Below are 21,607 nucleotides of genomic sequence, written 5' to 3'. Positions count from 1 at the left end.
TCTGGTAAACTCTAGACTGCCAATTTAGTTTACACAAATCTCCCAAAAAGCTGTTAGATGGCAATATTTTCTATCGCTGGCTGAGCTCTTTGTCAGCCATCCACACATTTTAAATCCACATTTTTTACGATTTTTTTTTTAATATCTGGGACTGTGACAAACCTTTCATTGGTACTGACAGATTCATATACAAGTCACCATTCATTCTCCAAAGTAACAACCTATAAACCCAACAGACTTCCAGAAGGTCGGGGTAATGACCGCATTCTCTTAAATACTATCTTGGGAGTTGCTTTCAGTCTTTTCCAGTTTCTAGGTCCCTACTTGTATTTCAGGAAATGTTTCCAGAACAGATGTAAACTTAAGACAGCAGCACTGCCTTTCCTGGGTAGGTTTACCTGGAATGGTCTCTTCTTCTCCTGTAAGCAGTCCAGGATCCCCAGCAGCTGATAACGGAAAACTGCACTCCTTCAAAACCAAACACTAGGAAAACATGACATAAGCGTCAAGAAAGTGAGATAATGGAAAGGTTGGTAATTGCTCAAAATACCTTACAAGGAGAAAACACTGACAAAATCTTGCCTGCTCCAGGCATTCATTTAATAAAATAAAATAAAAAGCATTTTTAACAATACAGTCATAATTTTATGTGAAAACAGAGTAACAATTTCAAACAATTTATTTAATCTGGCTCCTGTGCATTTTAACCCGTGGCTCAGCAGGAGTGTTCACTGGCAGGTACCATCCCTTTAACCTCTCCTGTGCTTTTTAAAAAATTATTTTTAACGTACCCAGCAAACTACAGGGACACACACAGGTACCAGCACCTGGCGGTAAGGTTCCACCTGGTGGGCCAGAGTTACAGCTTCGGTATTTTGGAAGAGCCGGGAGGGCTCCGCACTCCCCTCCCGGGCCGCGCCCTCCCCCGGGCCTGCCTGCTCGCCGCCCGGTTCACAGCGCCGGGCGCTCCCTGCTGCGGGTGACTCGCCTCCCCGCAGCGCCCGTACCCGCCGCCGGTGCCGCACCGCTCAAGGACCCAACGACAGCCCGCCTCATGGCCGACATCTTAAGTGAGGGCAGGTGAGCGCTACCCCGCCAGGTGCTGGCGGCGAACGCGGCCATCTTTACTTAGGGCACGACCCCGCCGGGGCTGTACGAATGTCATCTTGAGTAGGAGCAGGCTCTGCCCTCAGCGCTAGCCATTAGCTGCCTCAGGAGCCATATTTGCTGAGCTCACCCCCCCTCCCAAAGCCCACGTCCCCGAGCAGCCCCCGAACGGCTCGCAGGGGCCGCAGCCCGCCCCTCCCCGCAGGCAGTGGCCTCCTCACGCGGCGGGGCCGCTCCTCCCCGCGGGGCCGCCGAGTCAGCTGACGGCGGCGGCGGTTTCCATCATGGCCGCCCGGCCGGGGCGGCCGCCGGCGGGGCCGGGGCGGCGGAGAGGCGCGGCGGAGGCCCAGATCCTGCTTCTCCTCTGGTTCGCGGGCGCAGCCGTGGAGGGAGCGGCGGGCATGGAGCCGCCGCTCAAGTGCGACGAGCTGAGGCTGGGGCAATATCCTGAGCGCGGCTGGGCCGGGCCGGGCGGGCGGCGGGGGCTCGGCAGGGCGGCGGGGCCGGCAGCCCGAGGCCCAGGTGGCCGGAGGGAGGGCCGCTTGTCCAGCCGCCTGGAGCGGAGGGGAAGGGGGAGGTGTGCGGGCCGCCTGGCAGGGCGGGGTGTCCCGTAGCTGTCGGGGAAGGCCTCAGGTGAGGAGCCCCGAGGGGGTCTCGGCTGAAGGAGCGGGAGGGGGCACGTCTGCAGCCGCCTGGGTTCGTTTTGGGGGTGGTACAGTGTGCCTGTGTGCAGGTTTGGGGCGTCTCGGATTTTCCTCTGAAAATCTTTGAACATTTTTCTCTTTAGAAAATCTCATGGGATGAGAGACCTCTCTCCCCCACCCTTCCACCTTCCTGTTTTTTGCAGGACACTCGAGTGAGACGCGTTGGCTTTGCACGGTGCATGAGCCCTCCTCGCTGCCCAGAGGAGCAGGGCGCAGGTGTTAGGCTCTAGCTGCGAGGCTCCTGACTCTCCAGAGGCACGTCAGGCCTTCCCCAGAAAATGTTTGTTGATCGTAGCTGACAGTTATTGATAATCAAATGTGTCAGGAAGCAAATCTTGGACAAGTTAACTTCATCTCCTGCTTTCCTTGGCAGTGGGAGTTCAGACCTCTGGAAATTAGTTCCTGCTCAGTTTTTGTTTGTTTTTGGTTTTTTTTTTTTTTTTTTTTTTGTTGAGATTTTGTTTTGGTTTTTTTCCCTAGTCCAAATTTCTGGCATTTCAGATGTTCATTTTTAAGTGTTCTGTGTTGCTATAGATTTAATCTTCTCAACCAGATGCCTTAATTTAGAGGTACTCTGATATTGAAATAAGGGAAGAAGACTAGATTAGGTGTGCTACCTTGTTGCCTTCAAATACAGAGGCTGTGATGGATAAATACTGTATTTCCTTTAGGTAGTGCTGACTGCAGCACTAATTAAACGTGGAGCTTATGCGATATTTTGGTGTATTAAATTGGATTAGCAGATTTGCTGTATGGTAATGTGCTGTTCCGATTTTGGGGGATGGGTCTGAACTAACATCAAGGTGCATCTTAAATCCTCAGGGTTTAAAGAGGGTGGAATAAATTACTGCTAAACCTGTTGTAGTGTTTGATAGGAAAAATGTTTTCCTCAATTACCTGAACATATATGTGCGATGAGCCTAAAATAGACAATAGTACACAAGAGCCAATGAATTGTACAAATCACACAGCATATGGTAAGGATTTCTAATTTATAACATATTGACAGTAACTACATTTTCCAAGGAAGTGTTCAATTTATGCATTTGTGTATCTGCTAGATGAGCTTTATAAAACATGGGATTAGTAATACCATTAGTATGAAAGCCTAAAACATGTGGATTGGATGCTTTACTCGAAATGAATAAATAAATTGTCTCTGATTGGTACATTTGCAAGTGAGGTTTCTGGTAAATCTCTTCAATGTATGTCATATCCTCTAGGCTCAGTCCTGCATTACTGTGATTAAAACAAACTATTCCTGTCATAGTTATTTTGCATATACTTATTAGAAGGATTGACAAGTGACAGAACAGCCTTCAAAATCTTCTATTTTGTTAATATATATTTTTTTTAAGGCAACATGGTGCCTTCCATCATCAGGAGTTTTTGGTGCTGTGAGGCTCTGTTTTGAAAGCACTTACATTTATTTTGATGTTAAGTTGTGATGTACTTTGGACTACAACAAAAAAATACTTAAATTGATCACTTGGTTTACTACATGTGTTTAGTGTTTCTGATGTTCTTGGGCATTGAAATAAATGGTCTTTGTGTTAGCTACTAGCACAACAGTTTCGCTTTATGTGCACTCACGTTTAAAATGCATATGTGTGCTTGTCTTTCATATTTTGCTTTCTAAAATGCTGAATAATTTTCTTCACTGGGATGCTCAGGGGTGGTGATGGTTTCCCAGATACTTTTCAGAGACTGGATGAAAATACTTTCCAAAACGGATCCTTTTTTGAGTTCTTCAGTCCTTTATATGATCTTTGACATTGTGTCCCTGATTACAAATGGCCAGTGAGCAGAAAGAATATTACGTAGTCTTAAGATTGATCACAACTCAGGATCGTTAGTTGTCTAAGCAATTACCATGTGATTGCATTGAATACACCGCACATTGAATAAGAGATAAGCTTCAGAGTAGAGGAAGTTTGCTAAATTAATTAATATGTTCTTCTCTATGTCTGTATAGTGGTTTTACACACAGCAGTTTTTAGATTGTCCCCGCAATATTTGAGTCACTTCCTTTTTCAGTGTTACCTGAGTAATAAAAATGTAATCTTCTGGAACATGCTTGAAGCACTACTGTTTCTGAACCTTTCTGGGATCCATCACCCAAACAAATACGGGTTTAATTGAAAGCATCAAAGTAGACTCATTGAGTGGCAGGTTTGGAGTCTTACAGGTGTGACGTTGACAGGATAACTGGCCTTTCCTATATCAATATATTTTAACTGCTGTGGGTTTCTTCTAGGTAACAACACTGTTTTGTTTGCTTAATTATTATTTTTTTACAGGAAAGAATTTTTTTTTCTCTATGCAATATGGGTAGATATTTCTAAAAAATATACTCAAATCCTAGTCCTCTTGCCTGTGTGTATTACTGGAAAATCTGGAAAGAAATGTTGAACTTGGCTTGTAGTGTTGGAATTAACCAACAGGACTTACAAGTACTGAAAACTGGTAGAAAGCAGGTAAAGCACTGAGATTTTTCCCTTTAAAACAACAGACTTCAACAGTAGAGAGTAACTGATATTCTGGTAACGCACTGCAGGCTTCTAGCAGATGTCACTTTCTGGTGTGATTTCCACTTTGGTGCTCTCAAGAGTCAAGCCTTAGTGTATAATAATTTGGGTTGAAAGAGACCTCTGGAAAGTCATACAGTCCAGCCTCCTGCTTAAAGCAGCATTGGTACTGAGTTCAGACCAGGTTGCTCAGGGCTTCGTGCAGACATATCTTGAAAACCTCCAAGGATGGTGACGGCGCTACCTCCCTGGGAAGCTTGTTCCAATATTTGACTGCTTTACATGGTGACAGTGTTTTCTGTATGTCAGGTTCAGATTTCCCATTGACTCATATTGGAGCCAGAATGGAAATTACAACAGAATTAGGGCAGCAATTAGGTTTGTATATTTTGCTTAATACGTAGCAAGGAAAAAATACAAATTAGTCATAGGACTGGCTTGCAAAATGCTTTTTTAAAAAAAAGCATTACGTGTGTGTGTACTGTGCTTTGTATCGAGACAGTGGTGCAGTAGAACTTTATTTGTTTAGTTCACTTGTGCCAGAAAAATGCTGTAATACCCAATCAGTTACTGCTTAATTTCAAATAATTTTTTGTTCTCAGTTCAATGTCTGCCAGCGCCAAATATTACTTGCAAAGATCACCTTGGCATAGAAAAAGTCTTTACAGGACATGAAGTGGGATTTTACAAGCCTATTGAGTGTCGCAATGTGTAAGTACGCGACTTTTTTGTAATAGTTCATCTTTGTTTTCACATTGACATTTTTCTGAAATAGTATGATATGTTGACAGAATGAAGAAGAGAAGATAGTGGTACATGTGTTGCCCAGTACTTAATCCTCTAATAAACACTATGGTATTATAAGGATACAACATGCATGTTTATGAGTAAATCTGTCTTTGCCTTGGCCACTTTTCTTTGTTTGTTTAGTTATGTTTGTGTCTTTGCTTTACTTAGTACTTTATCCTGGCAAAAATTTGCCCCAAATGCTGAGGCTGTTTCATGTATGTGTAAAATCAGCGCAGCTGCTGAAAGGAGCTGGCTAGGGACACCGTCCATCCCTTCCCCTGAGGTACCCCACTGTATACTGAATCAGGGACTGATCTGGGTTTGAACTAACTTGGATCAGTTCCCCGATGTGAGTTGCAGTACAGTCGTTTCAAGTGCTTGTGCCAGCACAAGGATGAGGGCAACTCAAGGATAAAAAAGAGTCGAGAAAGGAGGGCTGGACTAGGCTGCTCTGTGCACCAGCAGTAGTTGTTCATGCCAGTGTAAAGTGTGCCTGTAGCTGCAGCTTAAGTTGTAGTATGCATAAATATTGGAGAAGTGTCTCTTCAGTTCCCCAAAAAAATTCTCCTAGAGGAGCTATTCCCTGTTTTCAAACAACCTTTGTATTTACTGAGATCTTCTGTGTCTTTTAAGAGCCTGTTTCTGAAACATCGTGAAAATGATGGACCTAGTTTTTCTAAAACATGTGAGCAATGGAGAGCTCTGTATACCAATAAATGTTCCAACTGCCCAACACTAATGATCAGTGAACACCTGTCAGTACCATTTGTTTCTCCTTTTTGTGGGATTCATGCAGGAGCCTTTTTCTTCTGTCCTACTGGAATCTTTGGAATTTAAAACAACAGTTATATTTGCTGGGTATTCCTTATCACATTAGTGGGTAAATAACTGATGTGATACTTACTGCTCAATAATTTGCCTAACTCGGAAGTACAGCTCTGCCTCTTAGTTTCATAAATATTTTCTCTGTATTTAGTCTTCTCAACAGTCAAAGCTCAGCAAATTGAAGAAAACATATTATTACGTCTAATCAAATTTAAATGCTAGCAAGCTAGACTTCAGTCACATTTTTGTGCAGAAACAATTGCATTTTCAGTCCCATCTGTGATGGGGACTGAGAATAAGATGAGCTATACTAGTTTAATAAAATTGCTCCCTCTTTGAGTAGACAGAAATTCTTACGTTTGGAGTTTCCTGTTTACATACATTTTTGGTTTAATATATTTTCTAGAAACATAAGCCCCTGAATCTACGTAAGCAGAAAAATGTCATCCTCCTTATGATGTGTATTAATTGATCATGACTATTATTTATGATGAAATAATGGTTTTGCTACCAAAAGAACTTGCTGTGGCTTTTCCAGCCCCATGACTGCTAGTATGGCAGCAGAGGAATATGACCCTGTGTGGGCTCGCTAAAAACTCCACTAAAATACAGCTGTGAATGTAGAAAGTGTTAAGCATGCCCTTGATAAAGCCCCAAAGCCAGTTAAAAATGGCACCAAGATTAGTATTGCCATCCTTCATATATGCACTTGTTTAAAGAGTGGTCTAATCACTGATCATTACATGAGCCTTTTGTAAGGCATTTTGAATGTTACCTAAGTGCTAGAAACATTATTTTAAGCAGGAATCTCCAGTTTAACATTACAACAATAGGCCTTCCCTTTCGACTGCATTTTGGAGATTTTCCAGCATTTTATCTGAGTTTTGATGGAAGCTGTAACTGTCTTCTGGCAGAAATAACTGCACATCATTTAACCAGAAAATTAGTTTGAGAGGGCATCTTCACAAAGCAGGATTGTCCTACCATGGGGACAGCATGTTAATCTCTGTCCCTAGCATTTGGAAAGGACAAATCGGCAAGTAGTCCTTAGCCAAAACTGTGATGTAGCAACAGGCCAGATAACAGTTCTGAGATCCAGTTATTTTAGAGAAAGACCAGGAGATGTTATGTGTTTGTTTAAGTGGTTGTGTTTAAGTTGAGTTGCTCCTGGTGTTAGTTCAAGGAAAAGTTTATAAGTAGTAGTAAGACCGCTCCGGTAAAGAAGTACTGGGAGTCAAGATTGCTTTGGTTTGGCTTTACTTTAATGTTTTGGAGGTAGATTTTTTTTTTTCCCCCCCAAATTCTGGAATTCCCCCAATTGACAGTCTACCGTGTATTTTGCTTAGTATGTGCAGGGCCTGATTCTGCAGACTTGAAATGTCTATTGTTCAAGTATTGCTGTTCCCAGGCAAGGAGTCCATAAAATGTCCACACTGAACTTCATTGTCTGTGAAGTCTGTGAAGTTCAGTGTGGACAAGTGTTTGAGCAGTGCTAAGAGACCCTGATAGAGCACCAAAACCACTGTGACCTACAGCAGTACTTGCATATTATCAACTGGTGCGGAAGAGCTGGAAGAAAGTTTTTAACATGGTAGCTGGAAGAAGCATGTGCAGAAAAAATTAAAGATTGGATGTGGCTGGGAAACAAGAAAAAATCGGAAGAAAAACCAAAAAGAAATTGCATCTTTTACCCAATTATATAAATTTCTTTAGATGCCTGGGATATGTTATTCTCCTACTCGCTAGTTTAGTCTTTGGTGCATATTTTTATCTGAAAGAGTAAGTAAAACAAAGGAAATAAAAGAGTGGATGCAGCCTTGTTACAGTATTAACATGCTTCCACTTCACACTAGATTTCTTCTGCCTGTCAGTTTGACGTTGACTAGGGTGCAGACTGTTCAGCTTTTAAAAGCATCTCAGTGCGTAAGTGAGTGCTCAGTTCATTACTAGTTTTAATCAGGAGCATTTAAAATTAAACTGTGTTCCCACCTTTTATGTCAGAGCTCTCTTTATGCTTTAGTGTCCTTGCAAGGTTGTTGATACTTTGTAGTTGATAAACAATTTCCAACAGTTGATTTCAAATTTTAAATAAAACTATTAGTGTTCTTTATGGTGCAAGCAAGACTTTTAAAGATGGTAATTTACATTACATTAGGTTCCAGGAATGCCCAGTATGTTCTGTGTTGCTAATAAGTGCTAAGTAACAAATACTGAGGTAAGAGCCATGATTTAATCACTTAATGTTGCCATTAAGTTTTAAAGTCAGTAAATCTAGATAATAAGCAAAAAGGTAGATCTTTATTTGGCATTGAAAGTCCTTAATAAAGGTGCTTGGACCTTTCTCAGCTACTGTCTTTCTGAAACTCTGTTTTATGCAGCTGTCAACCAAGAGTTTAATTTGGGCTTATTAAATAATTGCTGGCACATAGTATTGCACGTATCAAAACAGTGAATTATTGAATATTTTTAAAGTTCTAATTACATTTGGGTTTGCTTTTCTTTGCAGAAGCTAGCTGTTTGCCAATGCAGCAAAGGATGCAGCAAGTTCTAGTATTGATAGCTATATGTTTCCAGCTCAGTTATTAGTGTAAAGTTGTAAAGTCACATCAGCAGTGACTGAAAGTTACAGGTGGTTTAGGTGACCACATTATTCCAGCTGTTGGCAAGACTGGTGCCAATTAGTATAAATCTCAAAAAGTGTTGTATCTGTTTATTTTGTATGACTAACCATGGGATGCTTAACTTTAGATTACCTCTCTACCACTGTACATCTTTGTACTGTCAACAGTTCTTTTCCTTTGTGAGTTTGTGCCATTTACTACTTTTAGACTGTAGTAAATGGATACACGACTTACCCTTTTTGTTGAATCCTTCATGCAGCTTCTTCAGCCAGTGGCCATGGCTCATTTCTTCTTCAGATCTCATTGCAATTACTGTCTCTGGTGACATCTCACCTGTCTGTCCTGTTCCTCTTGATTTGGCTGCATGTGAGACTAATGCCTACAGACAGTATGCGTACACCTCTTAGCTTTCAAGGGTTGTCTCAGTAGGGCTGAACTGTTAGGAGGTACTCTGTGAAACTGGGAGTGTATCAGCAACTGAATTATGTCTTGACAAGAAATCGTGATTTAGTTTTAATCTATTCTGCAAGAGTATACTTGAGTTGCAAGCTGAGGTTGCTTTATGGAGAATGCCTACCCAGTTTGAAAGCTTAATGTTATCAATTCTGTGTCTATTAATTAAAGATAAATAACAAATCTGTAGAGTGTTTGTGGGGTTTTTTTGTTTGTTTGTTGTTGGGTTTTTTTTGTTAACTGAAGCAGCAGGCAAATGAGTCACTACTTTAATTCTCAAAAGTATGAGTGAATATATTTTGCAGTCATTGTCCACATTACTTGTTTCTTTTGGCAGAAATGGATACTCCTACAAAGTCGCAGTGGCTCTGTCCTTATTTCTTGGATGGTTGGGAGCAGATAGATTTTATCTAGGCTATCCTGCATTAGGTAGGTTTGTTTCTTTTTTTTTTCTTTGAGGTAAAGCTTGTTATGACTGAGTTGTTTGTGTATACTTATGTTTTGAGTAATGAAGTCTGACAGTCATAGTTTTAGTATTTACAACTAGAATCCTTACTTTATTGTCAAGTAAGATAAAATCCTGCATTATTGTCAGCCTGCTGTTCTGTTGGAGTGCGTAGTGACAGGTGGATCTAGTTGTCCAACAGATAAAATCCTAATAAGCAAACATGATTATTGCTATTCATAATTTTGCTTTGCATTGGTGTTTACCACTGCATACTTTGTGAGGCACTGAAACAGAAGTGGTTTTGACTCATGTGCCAGCTACTTAAATGGTGCTTGATTTTACCAGGAAGATAGTGGACAAACTTTATGGTGTAAATATGGATATGGATACGGTGGGATATGGAATTTATGCTGGCAAATGCATACCTTTATTCTAGCTCATAGTATTAATAACAGTTCTGCAGAAGCTGGGACCTTTGGTAAGACTTACCTCTGGTTGGTGTTTTTAGGACCCAATTCCCAGGGTGGCAGTGCCACTGGCTCTTAAGTACAGAAATACCTTAGTATGTTAGAATTACTTTCACTGGCTTTGTTTCTGAGTTGGACAAATGGAGTAAGTTTAAGTTTAGACAGCATGGAGCCATGAATTGAAAAAAGCTATACAAGTTACTGTCACTTCAGCTAGGAATTTTGAGTTTCTGTCCATTAAGTGCAAACCCTTGATTTTTTAATAACATTATCTGTCCTTCATGATAATCTTGTGTTAACATCTGTGTCTTTTTTCCCTGAGATTCTATAATTAGCACTTAGTTTGTCCATCTGTTTCACAAAAGGATACATTTTTGGAAGCGGTCAGTAAGGTGCACCTTTTTGTTACACTATTTTGGTATAGCGTTTTTGATTTGGAATAACAATTTCCAGTAGTTATTTTGTAATATATTGTGGTAGTACAGATTTATAAATCCTCAGTTATTACACAGAAGTTCTTTATGCCTTTTGCTTGTTAAACCTACTGGAATATACTCTAGCCAGTAACCAAAGGTAAAAGACTCAAACTCCTCCAAAGTCAGGTTTTCAAGCTTTTGAAAGGTTAAGACAACAAAAGCAGATAGGTAAGAGTAGAAAAGAATAAAAATCAGTATATTGGATTCCTTGACAGTAGTTGATTGGGGTTTTTTTAGGTCATCTATGCCTTGGCAAAAATGGTTAAGAAAGGTTAATAGCATTGAAATACTTTGTGCAAGTGTAGTGAAGACTGTAAATGCTCTTTGGTTTATTTTTTTCCTTCTCCTTTGCTTAAAGAGCACACAAATACAAACAAGCTATTAAATATGAAGAAATCAGGAAGTCAGTTTCTTCCCCTCCCACACACTGTGAACTAAACCATAAGTTATTACTGCGTAAAAGCACTATTTTTTCCCTCCATGCTTTAGAGCCCTGAGTTTATTTTCTCAGTGTGATCTGCTTGTGGGGAGGGACATGAGGAAGAAGAAAAAAACCTCAGCTTTACCCTGCACTCCAGAAATAAATTCCAGGTTCAGAAACAGTTCTTCTACATCCAGTAGCATAACAGAGCAACCAGTTCCTCAAGTAAACTGGAGCTGGTGCTGGAACCAGCAGTGGTAAGAGAACTACTGGGTTCCTTAAATGCTAGCTGGCAGTGAGGTTCAGGACCAGAGCTCAGACGAGGTGGTTATAAGGAGCATCACAAATAAGTGGTGACTGCACTTGATGCGTGTAATAACAAAGTAAACTGTTCACCAGCTTGACATTACTTAATTGTCTTAACTGTTGTTTCCTAAGGCTAGCATTTCTTTAGTTGGCTGTTTCCGTTATGTTCTGTGCTGCTACTGCCTGTACTGATACCCAGGCTGACTACCTGGCTGCTGGAAGTTGTACAGGTTAGCCACTGGGAACCAGTTTTTTTAAACAGTTACATGCTTGGGGTTTTGCATGTCTAAATGGCACATAGTAAGTTGTAATATGTATGTAGGTTTTTCTTCTCATCAGCTGAAAGGCCATCCTGCTAATACTCTTCCATCTTCTTCATTGTTAGGTCTTTTTCCCTGTTCTAACTGCTGTGTTCTTCTGTGGAGAGGTTATAAACTCTCTCCCTGAAGTTTATAAATCAGGCTTGTTTCATCTTGCCAACTATGGGAGCTATATCTAGACAGTGGGATGCTCTTCCTGCAGTGTGTATGCAGTTATTCCCCCACTCTCCTCCACATGCAGCCTCATAAACAAGGCATGGGGGGGAGGGGTCATATGTGGGACAGATTGCTGCTTCTGAGAGAGGGAGTGCAAAGGAGATGGTGGAGGTCAGGAGACCTTCAGGTGTTTGACCAAGAGCATGCTTGTTCTTTGGAAAACAGCCGTGTGGTTTTACTAGCAGGTATTATGCAGTGTAGCAGTTTGTGTCTGTGAGGAGGTGCTCTGGGATGCCATACCGGCTGAAACATGCTTCTCTCCGGCCTCAGAAGTGTGCTGGCCCTTGTAAGCACAGTTAAGGATATACTTTTTAGCAGGGACCTGTGTTTTCCTTGTACAGCATAGCCTACGACTGACTTGGAATGTGTATCTGTTGTATTTTCTTCATACTGTCTATGCCTGGGTAAAGAGGGAAATGTCTTCACAATGAGTATCTCCTTTTCAAAATAACCTAGATGTTTGCCTAGCTCAGCTGAAGTATTACTTACAATGTATATAATACTCATTGTATTATATTAATTGTACAAGAAACTACTGATACTTAAAAATTTTAAGGCAGTCTCCTTCTTCTGATGGCATTTTCCAAATTAAGTCTACCTTGCATGGCAACTTCTGATGAAGCATTCATCTTCAGTTGCTATTGCCATATATTTTCTATTAATCTTTCATTTATTTATAAAAATAATAACATTTTTGAATACCTGTTATAAAAAAGTTTCTGTATTTTTTTATATATCTTCAAAGTAAATTCCTTTTTCAGCAAAAATATAAAAATTATACAAAGGATTCTTCTCCAAAGTAGCATGTTCTGAAAATCAAATCAGTATGTGCTGCAACTCATGGGATGGTAGAAAGTCTCTTTCTATTAATACGTAAATTTTGCAGCTGAAGCTGGGATTTTTTTCTGTCTGTGCTTCAATCAAAGAGAAGAAAATTTCTAGTGACTTGGTTATCAACTTTTGCCTTTCCTTGTTTAAGAATATGTATCTGTTATAAAATATAAATGGTTAATGTTTAATTTAAAATCTTTAAAGTCTATTCAAAGTGTAGAAATATATTAATATATGTGGTTTGGTTTTTCCCCCCTGGTAATTAAATATCTTTAACTTTAGGTCTGTTTCTAGGGGTGTGGGTGTGTGTATATATATATGTGTGTGTATGTATGTCTATTTGGTGGGATGGGGAGAGAGTTAGAATGTGATTGCCACCAGAAACACATGAACTTCATAGTGACTGGCTTAAAGCTATGGTTAAATTTTATTTTCCCTTTTTAGGTTTGTTAAAGTTCTGCACTGTAGGATTTTGTGGAATTGGTAGCCTAATTGATTTCATACTTATTTCAATGCAGGTAAGTCAGGGCTTTCAAAATAAGATCCAAATCTGTATTTGTTAAAGCTTTGATTTGATTGCTAATACTTTTTAGCATTTTAGCCTTAAGAACCTTTGTGTATTGAAAAATCAAGGCATCTATGTCAGCTCTGTTTGTAGATTGATGTTGTAGAATATGGACACGAAATATTAATGTATTCGCTGTTTGAATTAAAAATTAGATTAGCTATCTATAAATACTTGTCATGAATAACTTGGAAGCTGTAGCACTATAAGCTCACTTTGTCAGAACTTGTGAGATCTTGATGTGACACGGAGTGGTGGACTTTGCAGGCGATGTCCTGTTGTTCCCAGAATCCTGAAGGTCTGCATTTGCATGTACTTTATACTGATGGAGCCCATAGTCTGAGGTGTCCATGTAGTGAGCAGGAGAGAAGCCATTGCCGCTTGCTTTTTTTTTTTTTTCCTGCCTCTCCTCCAAATACAGGTTCTGTATCACCTGAGATCTGTGACTGTAGGATTCATGATGATTAAATCCCCAGCTGGGGTGACATCTTGCAACATCATGAAATTGTCAGATTGTCTTATTCTACAGTGCATCCATTTAGCATGAATTGCGGATTGTGATGAACTTAAAATGCATTGTGGATATAGGAATGATTATAGAAAAATATTTTTAAAGTATACATCTTTGTATATACAGTCTTTTAAATTATATGCATTCTCAAATTCCTTTCTATGCTATTGCAGTGATCTTGCCTCAGAACACTTACAGATACGGTTGAGAGTATCTTTCATCTCTCTATTCATCTCCCTGCTGACCCCACATCAATTTAGCATTTCCGGAACAAAAAAGCCATGATCTTCTCTCCTTCTCTCCACTCCTTACCTGTGCAGTATTTCAAAGATACTTATCACCAACCTAATTCTTGCCTGTCTACCCTCCTTTGTTCAAGAAAAGTGGTTTGGAGCACACTCACTTGTTAGCCTGACTTTGTGACTGAAATCCTCATCGGCTTAACCTAGTACCAGCGCCTGGCTGTGTAATTTGGTTGATTAGAAGCCCTAGGGAAATGTTCTTTCTGAGACAGCGCTCACTAAAATAGTTAAACTACAGCACAACTTCAAAATAAATCTAGTTTCTGTTTGACTAATTAAGCATGACTAATTTTATGATGGGAAAATTAGCAGTAATTGAGACATTAGCACAAAGTATATATTTCACTTCATATTGAAAAGTCTTGGTTCTTTTTCTCTTGTAGATCGTTGGACCTTCCGATGGCTCTAGTTATATTATAGATTACTATGGAGCAAGGCTTACGCGGCTCACTATTACCAATGCAACATTCAGGAAAATGCAGACCTATCCTTAACCCTGGCAGTAAGTGTCACAAATGCATAGGTGCATTTTATTTTTGCAGATGGAGCCAGTCGTCCACTGAAATTGCTGATGACTTAATTACGCTTCATCAGAACTGAATATTAAATGTACATTAAACAAAGATGATAAAATATGAAAATTCCTCAAGTTCACTTGAGTTTACCTCAGAGGCGCTGACTTTCTGTGTGAGTGCTCTATTTCGGTGAGCACATAGTTTGTTACTAAGTTGTACCATTTGTGAAATGTGCAGACTTCTACAGTTTGCACTGATGTTCCGTAAGTATAATTTAGAGTATTATAGAGAGGTGGAGAAAGAGTTGTTCAGAACAGCTATGCTGATCTTCAGTCCGTCAAACCGTCTGTTGAGGGTTTTAGCATGGATGGGCCAGGATTACACTTTTTTTTCTGAAAAGAAATTGGTGCACGTGTTTTAAGCTACAGAATGTCCAAGAATTGAATTCTTTGTACTCATAAAGCCTTTAAAAGGTTCTTATTTTAGATCAGTTGTGTTTCAGTGAAGTAAATTCTGTGTTCTGAAAGTTCTTTGACCAAAGTCTTTAGGACAAGCAAGATTTACCTAGATGTTCCTTTAAAGAAAAGTATATACGCACAGAGACAGAAAACATGTTAACAGAATCTTCATGTTACTTGACCAATTTTAAGCATTCCCTTCACCTTCTAATGAAAACTGGCAGTAACTGAGTGAGAAATCCATGCAATCTGAACTTTAGTGTAGATTTTTTTTCAGAAATGTGGGCTATTCTTTTGGGTTTGAGATGAAACTTTCAAAATGTTATAAATGTGTCCACAAGTGGTATTTTTAAGGAAATTACAAAAAATGAGATTCCTGAATAGATTTTTAAAAGTGCAATTTGTGAGTTTTAGTCTCTTTCAAATCTACATTAGGACTGGTGCACAGAAAGCTTTGTAAAGAAATCCTTTTTTTCCATATCGGTGTAACCTGACATATCACATAATGAGAATAAGCACAAAGTATTACTTGTGGTTTAACATTAATTCTTTCCTTCATGCAAGAAAGACATAGTTTTGGAATACTTGCTAACATGTATTTACTTGTGGGTTCAAAGAGACAAGAACACCATTAGCTTCATTCACTTGCCTGATACTTGTTACATCTCCCTTTTGTCTCTTTCACTGAATGCTCTTTGTGCATGTCAGTTTTGTTTCCTGAAATACTTTGAAAAACAGACAGGAAGTGGATGGAAAATAAATGTTTGGATCAAATAAAATCTCATGGTAAGATCATCCTGCGACTTGTCTGCTTTTTGTTTTTTAACCCTGAAGCTGATAATATAGCTGTGAAAATAGGAAGATGCCATGGACATTATAATAAAAAAATAGCCTTGGGCAACTCATGATACAGGATTTCATTCTACAATGTACATCCATGTGTACAAGTAGCAGAGGCTTGACTTAATGATTTCAGCAGTCGGTCTTGTGCTTCACTATACATAAAAGAATACAGGAGCTATTTTGTGCGAATCGGATGAAAATACGGTTAGTAATGAGGTCCATCAGATAGTTTGTTAATCCCAGAAACCAAGTAGCCAGCAGAGAGAAAGACTTGCTATTCCAAGTCACAGTGTTTCTGTAGAAACAGAAGATGTGTGTCAACCAATGCTGGAAATAAAATCTGCTGTGGGATTCTTTCATTCTGATGCTCTCTGGATTGTGGTACCAGTGCACGCTCTTGTCAGGACTGCACTGCTTTGTCATAGCAGTCAGAGTGAAGCCACAGGTGACCAGACAGAGCAATATTGTGAGCCTTAGCAAAATTTTATTTCTCTTCCCTTTAGATGGTATTTAATTTGATCCCATGTCTTGTACTAACAACTTTCCACATCTTTCGCAACCTTCTCCTTTGTCTGTAAAGCCTTTTAGAAATCAGTGCCACAGATGGCGTAACATTTGGAATTTGCATTGGATACTGTGGGAATTATGTTCTGTATCTGAACGCGTGTATCTGTGGTTCTATATGCTTATTTAGTTGCCTCACTGAAGTTTAGAGAGGGTTAATTGAGTAAGCAGATAGTACTGCAGGGCCAGTAGAGAGTTATTGAGGTCTTTGTTTTCGTCTTGTAATTGTCAGATATGGCATGTTTACCATAAGGGCTGTGAAAAGTTGTGATGCAAGATGTAAAGCTGTCCCACTTGTTAATAATAAATTGGCTACAGTAATATTTATCAAAATGTCTGTCCAATGATGATTTTCTGTGTTGTTGCCTGCTTTAGCTTTCTCCTATCAATCAAGTTGTCCATCCTAGTGTTTCTGTAGTTCTGATTGCTTTGACTGCACTGGAATAATTTCTCTCCGGATTGTTTTCCCCAAAACAGTTGCAAAGCAATAAAAATAACTAGAGTGTACTGTGTCATCCTCCTGCTTCATTCCCAGATAAAATTATATCTGCTGGTCTTGCAGATATTCAGGAATCCTTTCAATATTCCATCAAGACAAAGAAGTATTATTCTTTATATGTAAAACTGAAGAACATAAAAAGTAAGGGCCAGAGTTTAAAAAAAGAATGTGAAGTGTCTAGCCTTTAAAACCCTGTATAAAGCTATTCACTGAAGATGCTGTGGATCCATGCCAGGAGTTAAATCCAGATCTTCCCTAAGTACCAGTGCGGTTTAGTCATCACAAAAATGACTCCGTAAACCTGTCTTTTTTTCTCCTTTTTTTTTTTTTTTTTTTTTTAATGTCCATTGCAATGTGCTTAACCATGATCTGAAAGAACAGTAGCTGGTAGAAACATTCAGCTTTGGGCACTTTGCATTAACACAGTGCAAACATGGTTGTACTTAGGTGTGCTTGCTGTATTAGTAAATTACTCTGTATTCTATCTGTTCAGGTAGGTCAACCATCTTTCACTTGTGTTTAGAGCTCATTTTCCAAAAGAGCGGATTTGGAGATCTTTTAGCACAAACTCAGACTCACTGACTAGTTATTCCTGCTGTGATTTCAATCACGACTAAGCTGCGGCAACTTCCTGTGACAGTATTTTGTTATCCTAATGGTTCCTCTCTCCTCCACCACCCACCACTTAACTACATGAAGATACCACTTTGCTTTCAGGACCTGATAACACCTTAAATGTTGGGGTTTGTTATGTTTCCAAAGATGTATTACTGTATGTCTGCCAGTAAAACTTCTCCGCTCCACAGGAAGGTCTTTGTGTTTGAAATGCTCTGTTAGAATTTTTTTGGAGAACATCTGTTGTCACCCCATCAAGAATTGTTTCCTTTGTTCCTCAGGAGTATATTCAGTTATATTTGCTTACACAGCTACGTCTATTCAGTCTTCTCGCATCTCTTCTCAGTGTTTTGGGTGTTTTTTTATTTTTAGATTCATTAGGTGTTTAGTCCATTTCTGCACTGAGAGCCATCCTTGTTGCTTGCTCTGCAGTTTTCAAACCTGTTTCCTCCAGAAAATGATGTTGAATACAGTAAGGTTGGGTGCTTGAGCACCCAGCTGGGGAAATGCCAAAGGCAGGATTTTGCAAGCAACCGTTCGTTTCCATTGCTTCATAGGACCATCACTAATTGTGTGATTGCCTGTTATTTCACTAATATATCATACAGTCTTTCAAACTCAGTGTCATCTCATCCCTAACTACTTTGCCATTTTCATTGTTATAAATGGTCACTATATGGCATCTTTAAAAATACGCATCATTTTAATTCAGTTAAGTCGTGCTTTTTAACCAGCTACTTTGTTCTGAGTTCAGCTTGCATCAGTCTGCCAAGATATGAAATACAAGAAATTATTCTGTTTGCATCTTCTGCCTGAATCTGAGGAGAAAAAATAGCTTAACTTTAGGCATATGCTTAAATGTGTTTTGCTAGACTGAGATTTGATCAAGACTATTTCCACTTTCTTCCTTCCTCTCAATCCATCTGTGTTACCCAAAGAACCTTTCTAATCTTTGTGAATATAAGAGAAAATTGCATTCTGTATGGAAACTTCAGCACTGATGGTGGAAATGGCTAATAATATTTGTTAAAGCTCTGCGACATCCTGTGTGTCACAACTTTTTTTTTTTTTTTTTACCTCAGCTGCTTTTCATTGACTTTTGTTCGTACATCAGCTCTGTTTGGTCATGTATCAGCTAGCTTTGGACATCCTGCCACAAGTTCTCAAGTACCTCTAGGAGGAGTTGGACTCTTCAGAGCTGAATCAAGCACGTAGAAATGTCATGGCATCAGATCAGGGAATCTTTTATATATACAAAGCAAAGACACAGTGGGGAGCAGTAGATGTCAGTAAGAGGAGGTTGTAGGCTTCAGTTTCTGCAGAAGGTCCGTCTCAAAGTTAAAACCGTGTTGTCTCTTTGCCTTCTGCTTCCTGAAGGTGGAGCCAAACCCCCTATCAGATCTCCACATCTTCTGAAGTTGTTCTTTATCATGCAGCAAAGACTTAGCACTCCGGTATTTTTCCTTGCACAACAGAGAAAATTGGAAAGTGGATGTGAGGATTCTGTCTGGCCAAGATGCATTTTGCACTGTGCTCACTCTCTAGAAATAAGAGTGTAGCAAAGGAAAAGAAAGGAAATACAAGAATAAAAAGGGCAGTCTCAACGCTGTTTGCACCATGTGTAATGAAGGTCTAGTTCCATAAACTCCCAACAAAATAAAGTGTTTAAAAAATACTGCTTGTCTCAAACTCTTTGCTTTTCCCAGGATTTCTGTTTCTTACTCTTCGTGCATTACAATCTTGAACGTACTCATGCTCTGATAATTCTCCATTATACATTTGAATGGCTGCTTTCAAGACTGCAGTGCTCTCTCCGAGAAGCACAGTTCTCAGGCTCTGCAGATGCATATGACACAGCAGAATTTTAGGCAGTATAAAAATTATAAAGATCAGTTTCCATTACCGTAATTGCTATATAAATCCTGTCTTTAAGAGGCTTAGAACAGGCCTCTTTAACCTTGGTTTGAGCTGAGGTTTGGTCCAAGTCTGATAAGTTGAACACCAATTCTTTTTCTTTTTTCTTTTTTTTTTTTCCCTTTCCTCTGCAGCATTGTAACTTGGTGGGGCATGGGGTGAGGAGGGAGAAGGGATCCAGCACATCCTCTGCACTCTGTCTCTGACAGGGTGGTGGCTGTAATCAGGACACTATACCTGTCCCCAGCCCACAGCGAGACTGAATGAGGTGTACATTTTGTTACATCTGAAAAGCACCGTTTCTCCCCTTGGAACCTGTGGCTGCCTCTTACACAGCCGTACTCCAGAACAGGTGTGAGACGGCTCGGAGGCAGACGATCCACAGAGTGCAACTGGAAGCACTTGGATAAACCGTCAGATCCTACACTCTTTGGAGGGCTGCAGCAGTAATTCCCATCTTTTATGTCATTTGCACCACCTCAATGAAAGCGAAGGTGGTGACTGCCCTGGTGCTTCCCCTTTGGGTAGCTGAGATACCTAGAGCTGCCTCCAGCTGCCTTCCAGGGCAGAGCACTCAAAGGTGAGAAAGAAGTTGGCAGCACCACATGCAGAGGTTGGTGATACCCTGCTCCATTGCTTAAGCATACCAGACTCTTAGCTGTAGGCCAGAGAGCAGCTTTGACGTGGGTAGCCATTACTCACTCAAAAGAAAGTCTGGCGCAGCATTTTCCATGTCATGGACCTGTTCTGCGGTGGGTGCTTTAACCCCTAGTCAGTAGAGCTGTAGCAATGAATTTATTAATGTATTCTGTTTCCTTTACACAGAGTCTTCCTCAAAGTTCCTTGGATTTACCATGGGGAAAACATGGCAAGAACATGTAGGAGGAGATTACTGCCTGTAAAGAACTGACTGAATGTTCACCTTGAGCCTGACGAGACTGCCCACCATATGGATTGTGTTGGCAGAGGCAGAAGCCTGGGGAATGCAGAGGTGGGGGGTAGTTTTTAGGGCTTTCATTCCATGGTCCCATTGATTATAACGTTATTAAGAGGAAGATGCATGCGACTTTTAAGTTATTTTGTTAACTAAGTGTAAGCAATGGATGTGTCATGCTAACAAACATAATTGCTGGTGTGTCTAATACAGTATGTAAGTGCAGTATAGTGAATTTAAAAGGTTGTGGTAATCTAAGAATGTTAAAAGGGAAATGTGTGCCTGGGGGGTGTGGGGGCTGGGGAGAAAAACGACTTACTTGACATTCACTGTCTTCCTCCCAGCTCCTTTGCTAAAGTAGGAACAGAATCGGAACAAAAAAATGTTTGTTTTACAGCTGTACCAAGTTACGGCGTGGACTCGTGCTCCCCCCCTCCTCTCCCACTTGCATCAAGTACATCCTGTACTTTTGGCAACATGTTGACTGGATATTTAAAAGCTGTGAACTGCTCTGAAAGTTTCACATACTGGGTTATGGGCCATGTGTGTTTGATCAAAATTCAATTACTGCACTGTACCATGCTTGGAAACCTATCATCCCAAGTTATGAAGTATGACGAAATAGGCTAATCTAATTGGTTCAGTATGGGAGCAGTATCAACCAAGCTTGTTATGATAAATAGCTTCCTGTGTTAAAGGTTCTCTAGAGCTTAAGTATCTTGGCTCACCTCCCTCTACAAAATAAGAATAGTGTTCCCTGGGAACAGTTACATCACTGTCCCTCTCCTACATTCACAATTAAAGGTTTGTGGATTTTTTTTTCATCTTGCTGTTCCTTGAATAGATAAACCATGGCCATCTACCCCATTCCCCACTTCCATCTCCTTCCCCTCTCCTCAGGTTAGGTTGTGCCAGCCTTACCGTGAGTCCGCCTGTTCCGTTTCGGGGCTAGGTAAGGCGAGCTTGACCAGGATGCCAAAACCCACCCTGGGCCGGAGGCTGGGGTTGGTGTGCTGCCACGTCAGTACGTGTGACATGTCTGTTTATAAAAAGAATTGAAATATTTGGTGTTTAGTTAAACTTCAAAGCACTTGTCTATGCATCTAATAAAAGAGGTATTGTATAGTGAATTTTGTACCTATAGATGTGCTATTATCTTCTTGAAACTGAAATTTTAGTTCATCGGTAGTTAAATGCAAATCCAGTGTGCAAGTGCTGGATTATGACTGGGGAAGGACTGTGTTCTAAGCCTGGATTTGTAGTCTCTAAATTTGTCGCTAAGTGAGCTGTCTCCCATGAGATGATACTGGCTTCCTGATTTTATCTGGTCCATCTTTGGCAAGAAGTACTTAGCTCGGATTTTGATGTCACAGTA

The 21,607-nt window shown here is 40.1% G+C and overlaps 1 protein-coding gene across 2 annotated transcripts; it reads left to right on the top strand.

Annotated features, from left to right (window-relative positions):
• The first annotated feature begins 1,246 nt into the window (after positions 1–1,246).
• TM2D1 (TM2 domain containing 1) lies at positions 1,247–21,362 on the top strand. Of its 2 annotated transcripts, none has more exons than XR_008734720.1 (7): positions 1,247–1,553; positions 2,719–2,788; positions 4,942–5,050; positions 9,365–9,456; positions 12,957–13,030; positions 14,274–15,649; positions 20,124–21,362. XR_008734720.1 is itself a non-coding variant. In XM_055724461.1 (7 exons), exons 1-6 carry the CDS (start codon positions 1,392–1,394, stop codon positions 14,382–14,384), a joined length of 618 nt encoding a protein of 205 aa, XP_055580436.1. In that variant the 5' UTR covers positions 1,249–1,391; the 3' UTR covers positions 14,385–14,392; positions 20,124–21,362. The 2 variants fall into 2 exon arrangements, 1 of the variants encoding a protein (XP_055580436.1); XM_055724461.1 differs by having other exon boundaries at positions 1,249–1,553; positions 14,274–14,392.
• The last annotated feature ends 245 nt before the right edge of the window (positions 21,363–21,607 follow it).

Source organism: Falco cherrug, chromosome 12, assembly GCF_023634085.1.
Source record: "Falco cherrug isolate bFalChe1 chromosome 12, bFalChe1.pri, whole genome shotgun sequence".
NCBI classification, from domain to species: Eukaryota; Metazoa; Chordata; class Aves; order Falconiformes; family Falconidae; genus Falco; species Falco cherrug.
This window is presented reverse-complemented; position numbering and strand designations above follow the sequence as displayed.

Coding starts and splice junctions, on each gene's coding strand:
- TM2D1 (XM_055724461.1), top strand. CDS start 1,392: ATGGCCGCCCGGCCGGGGCGGCCGCCGGCGGGGCCGGGGCGGCGGAGA. Junction 2,789..4,941: donor TACAAATCACACAGCATATG/GTAAGGATTTCT, acceptor TTTTGTTCTCAG/TTCAATGTCTGCCAGCGCCA. Junction 5,051..9,364: donor CCTATTGAGTGTCGCAATGT/GTAAGTACGCGA, acceptor TTCTTTTGGCAG/AAATGGATACTCCTACAAAG.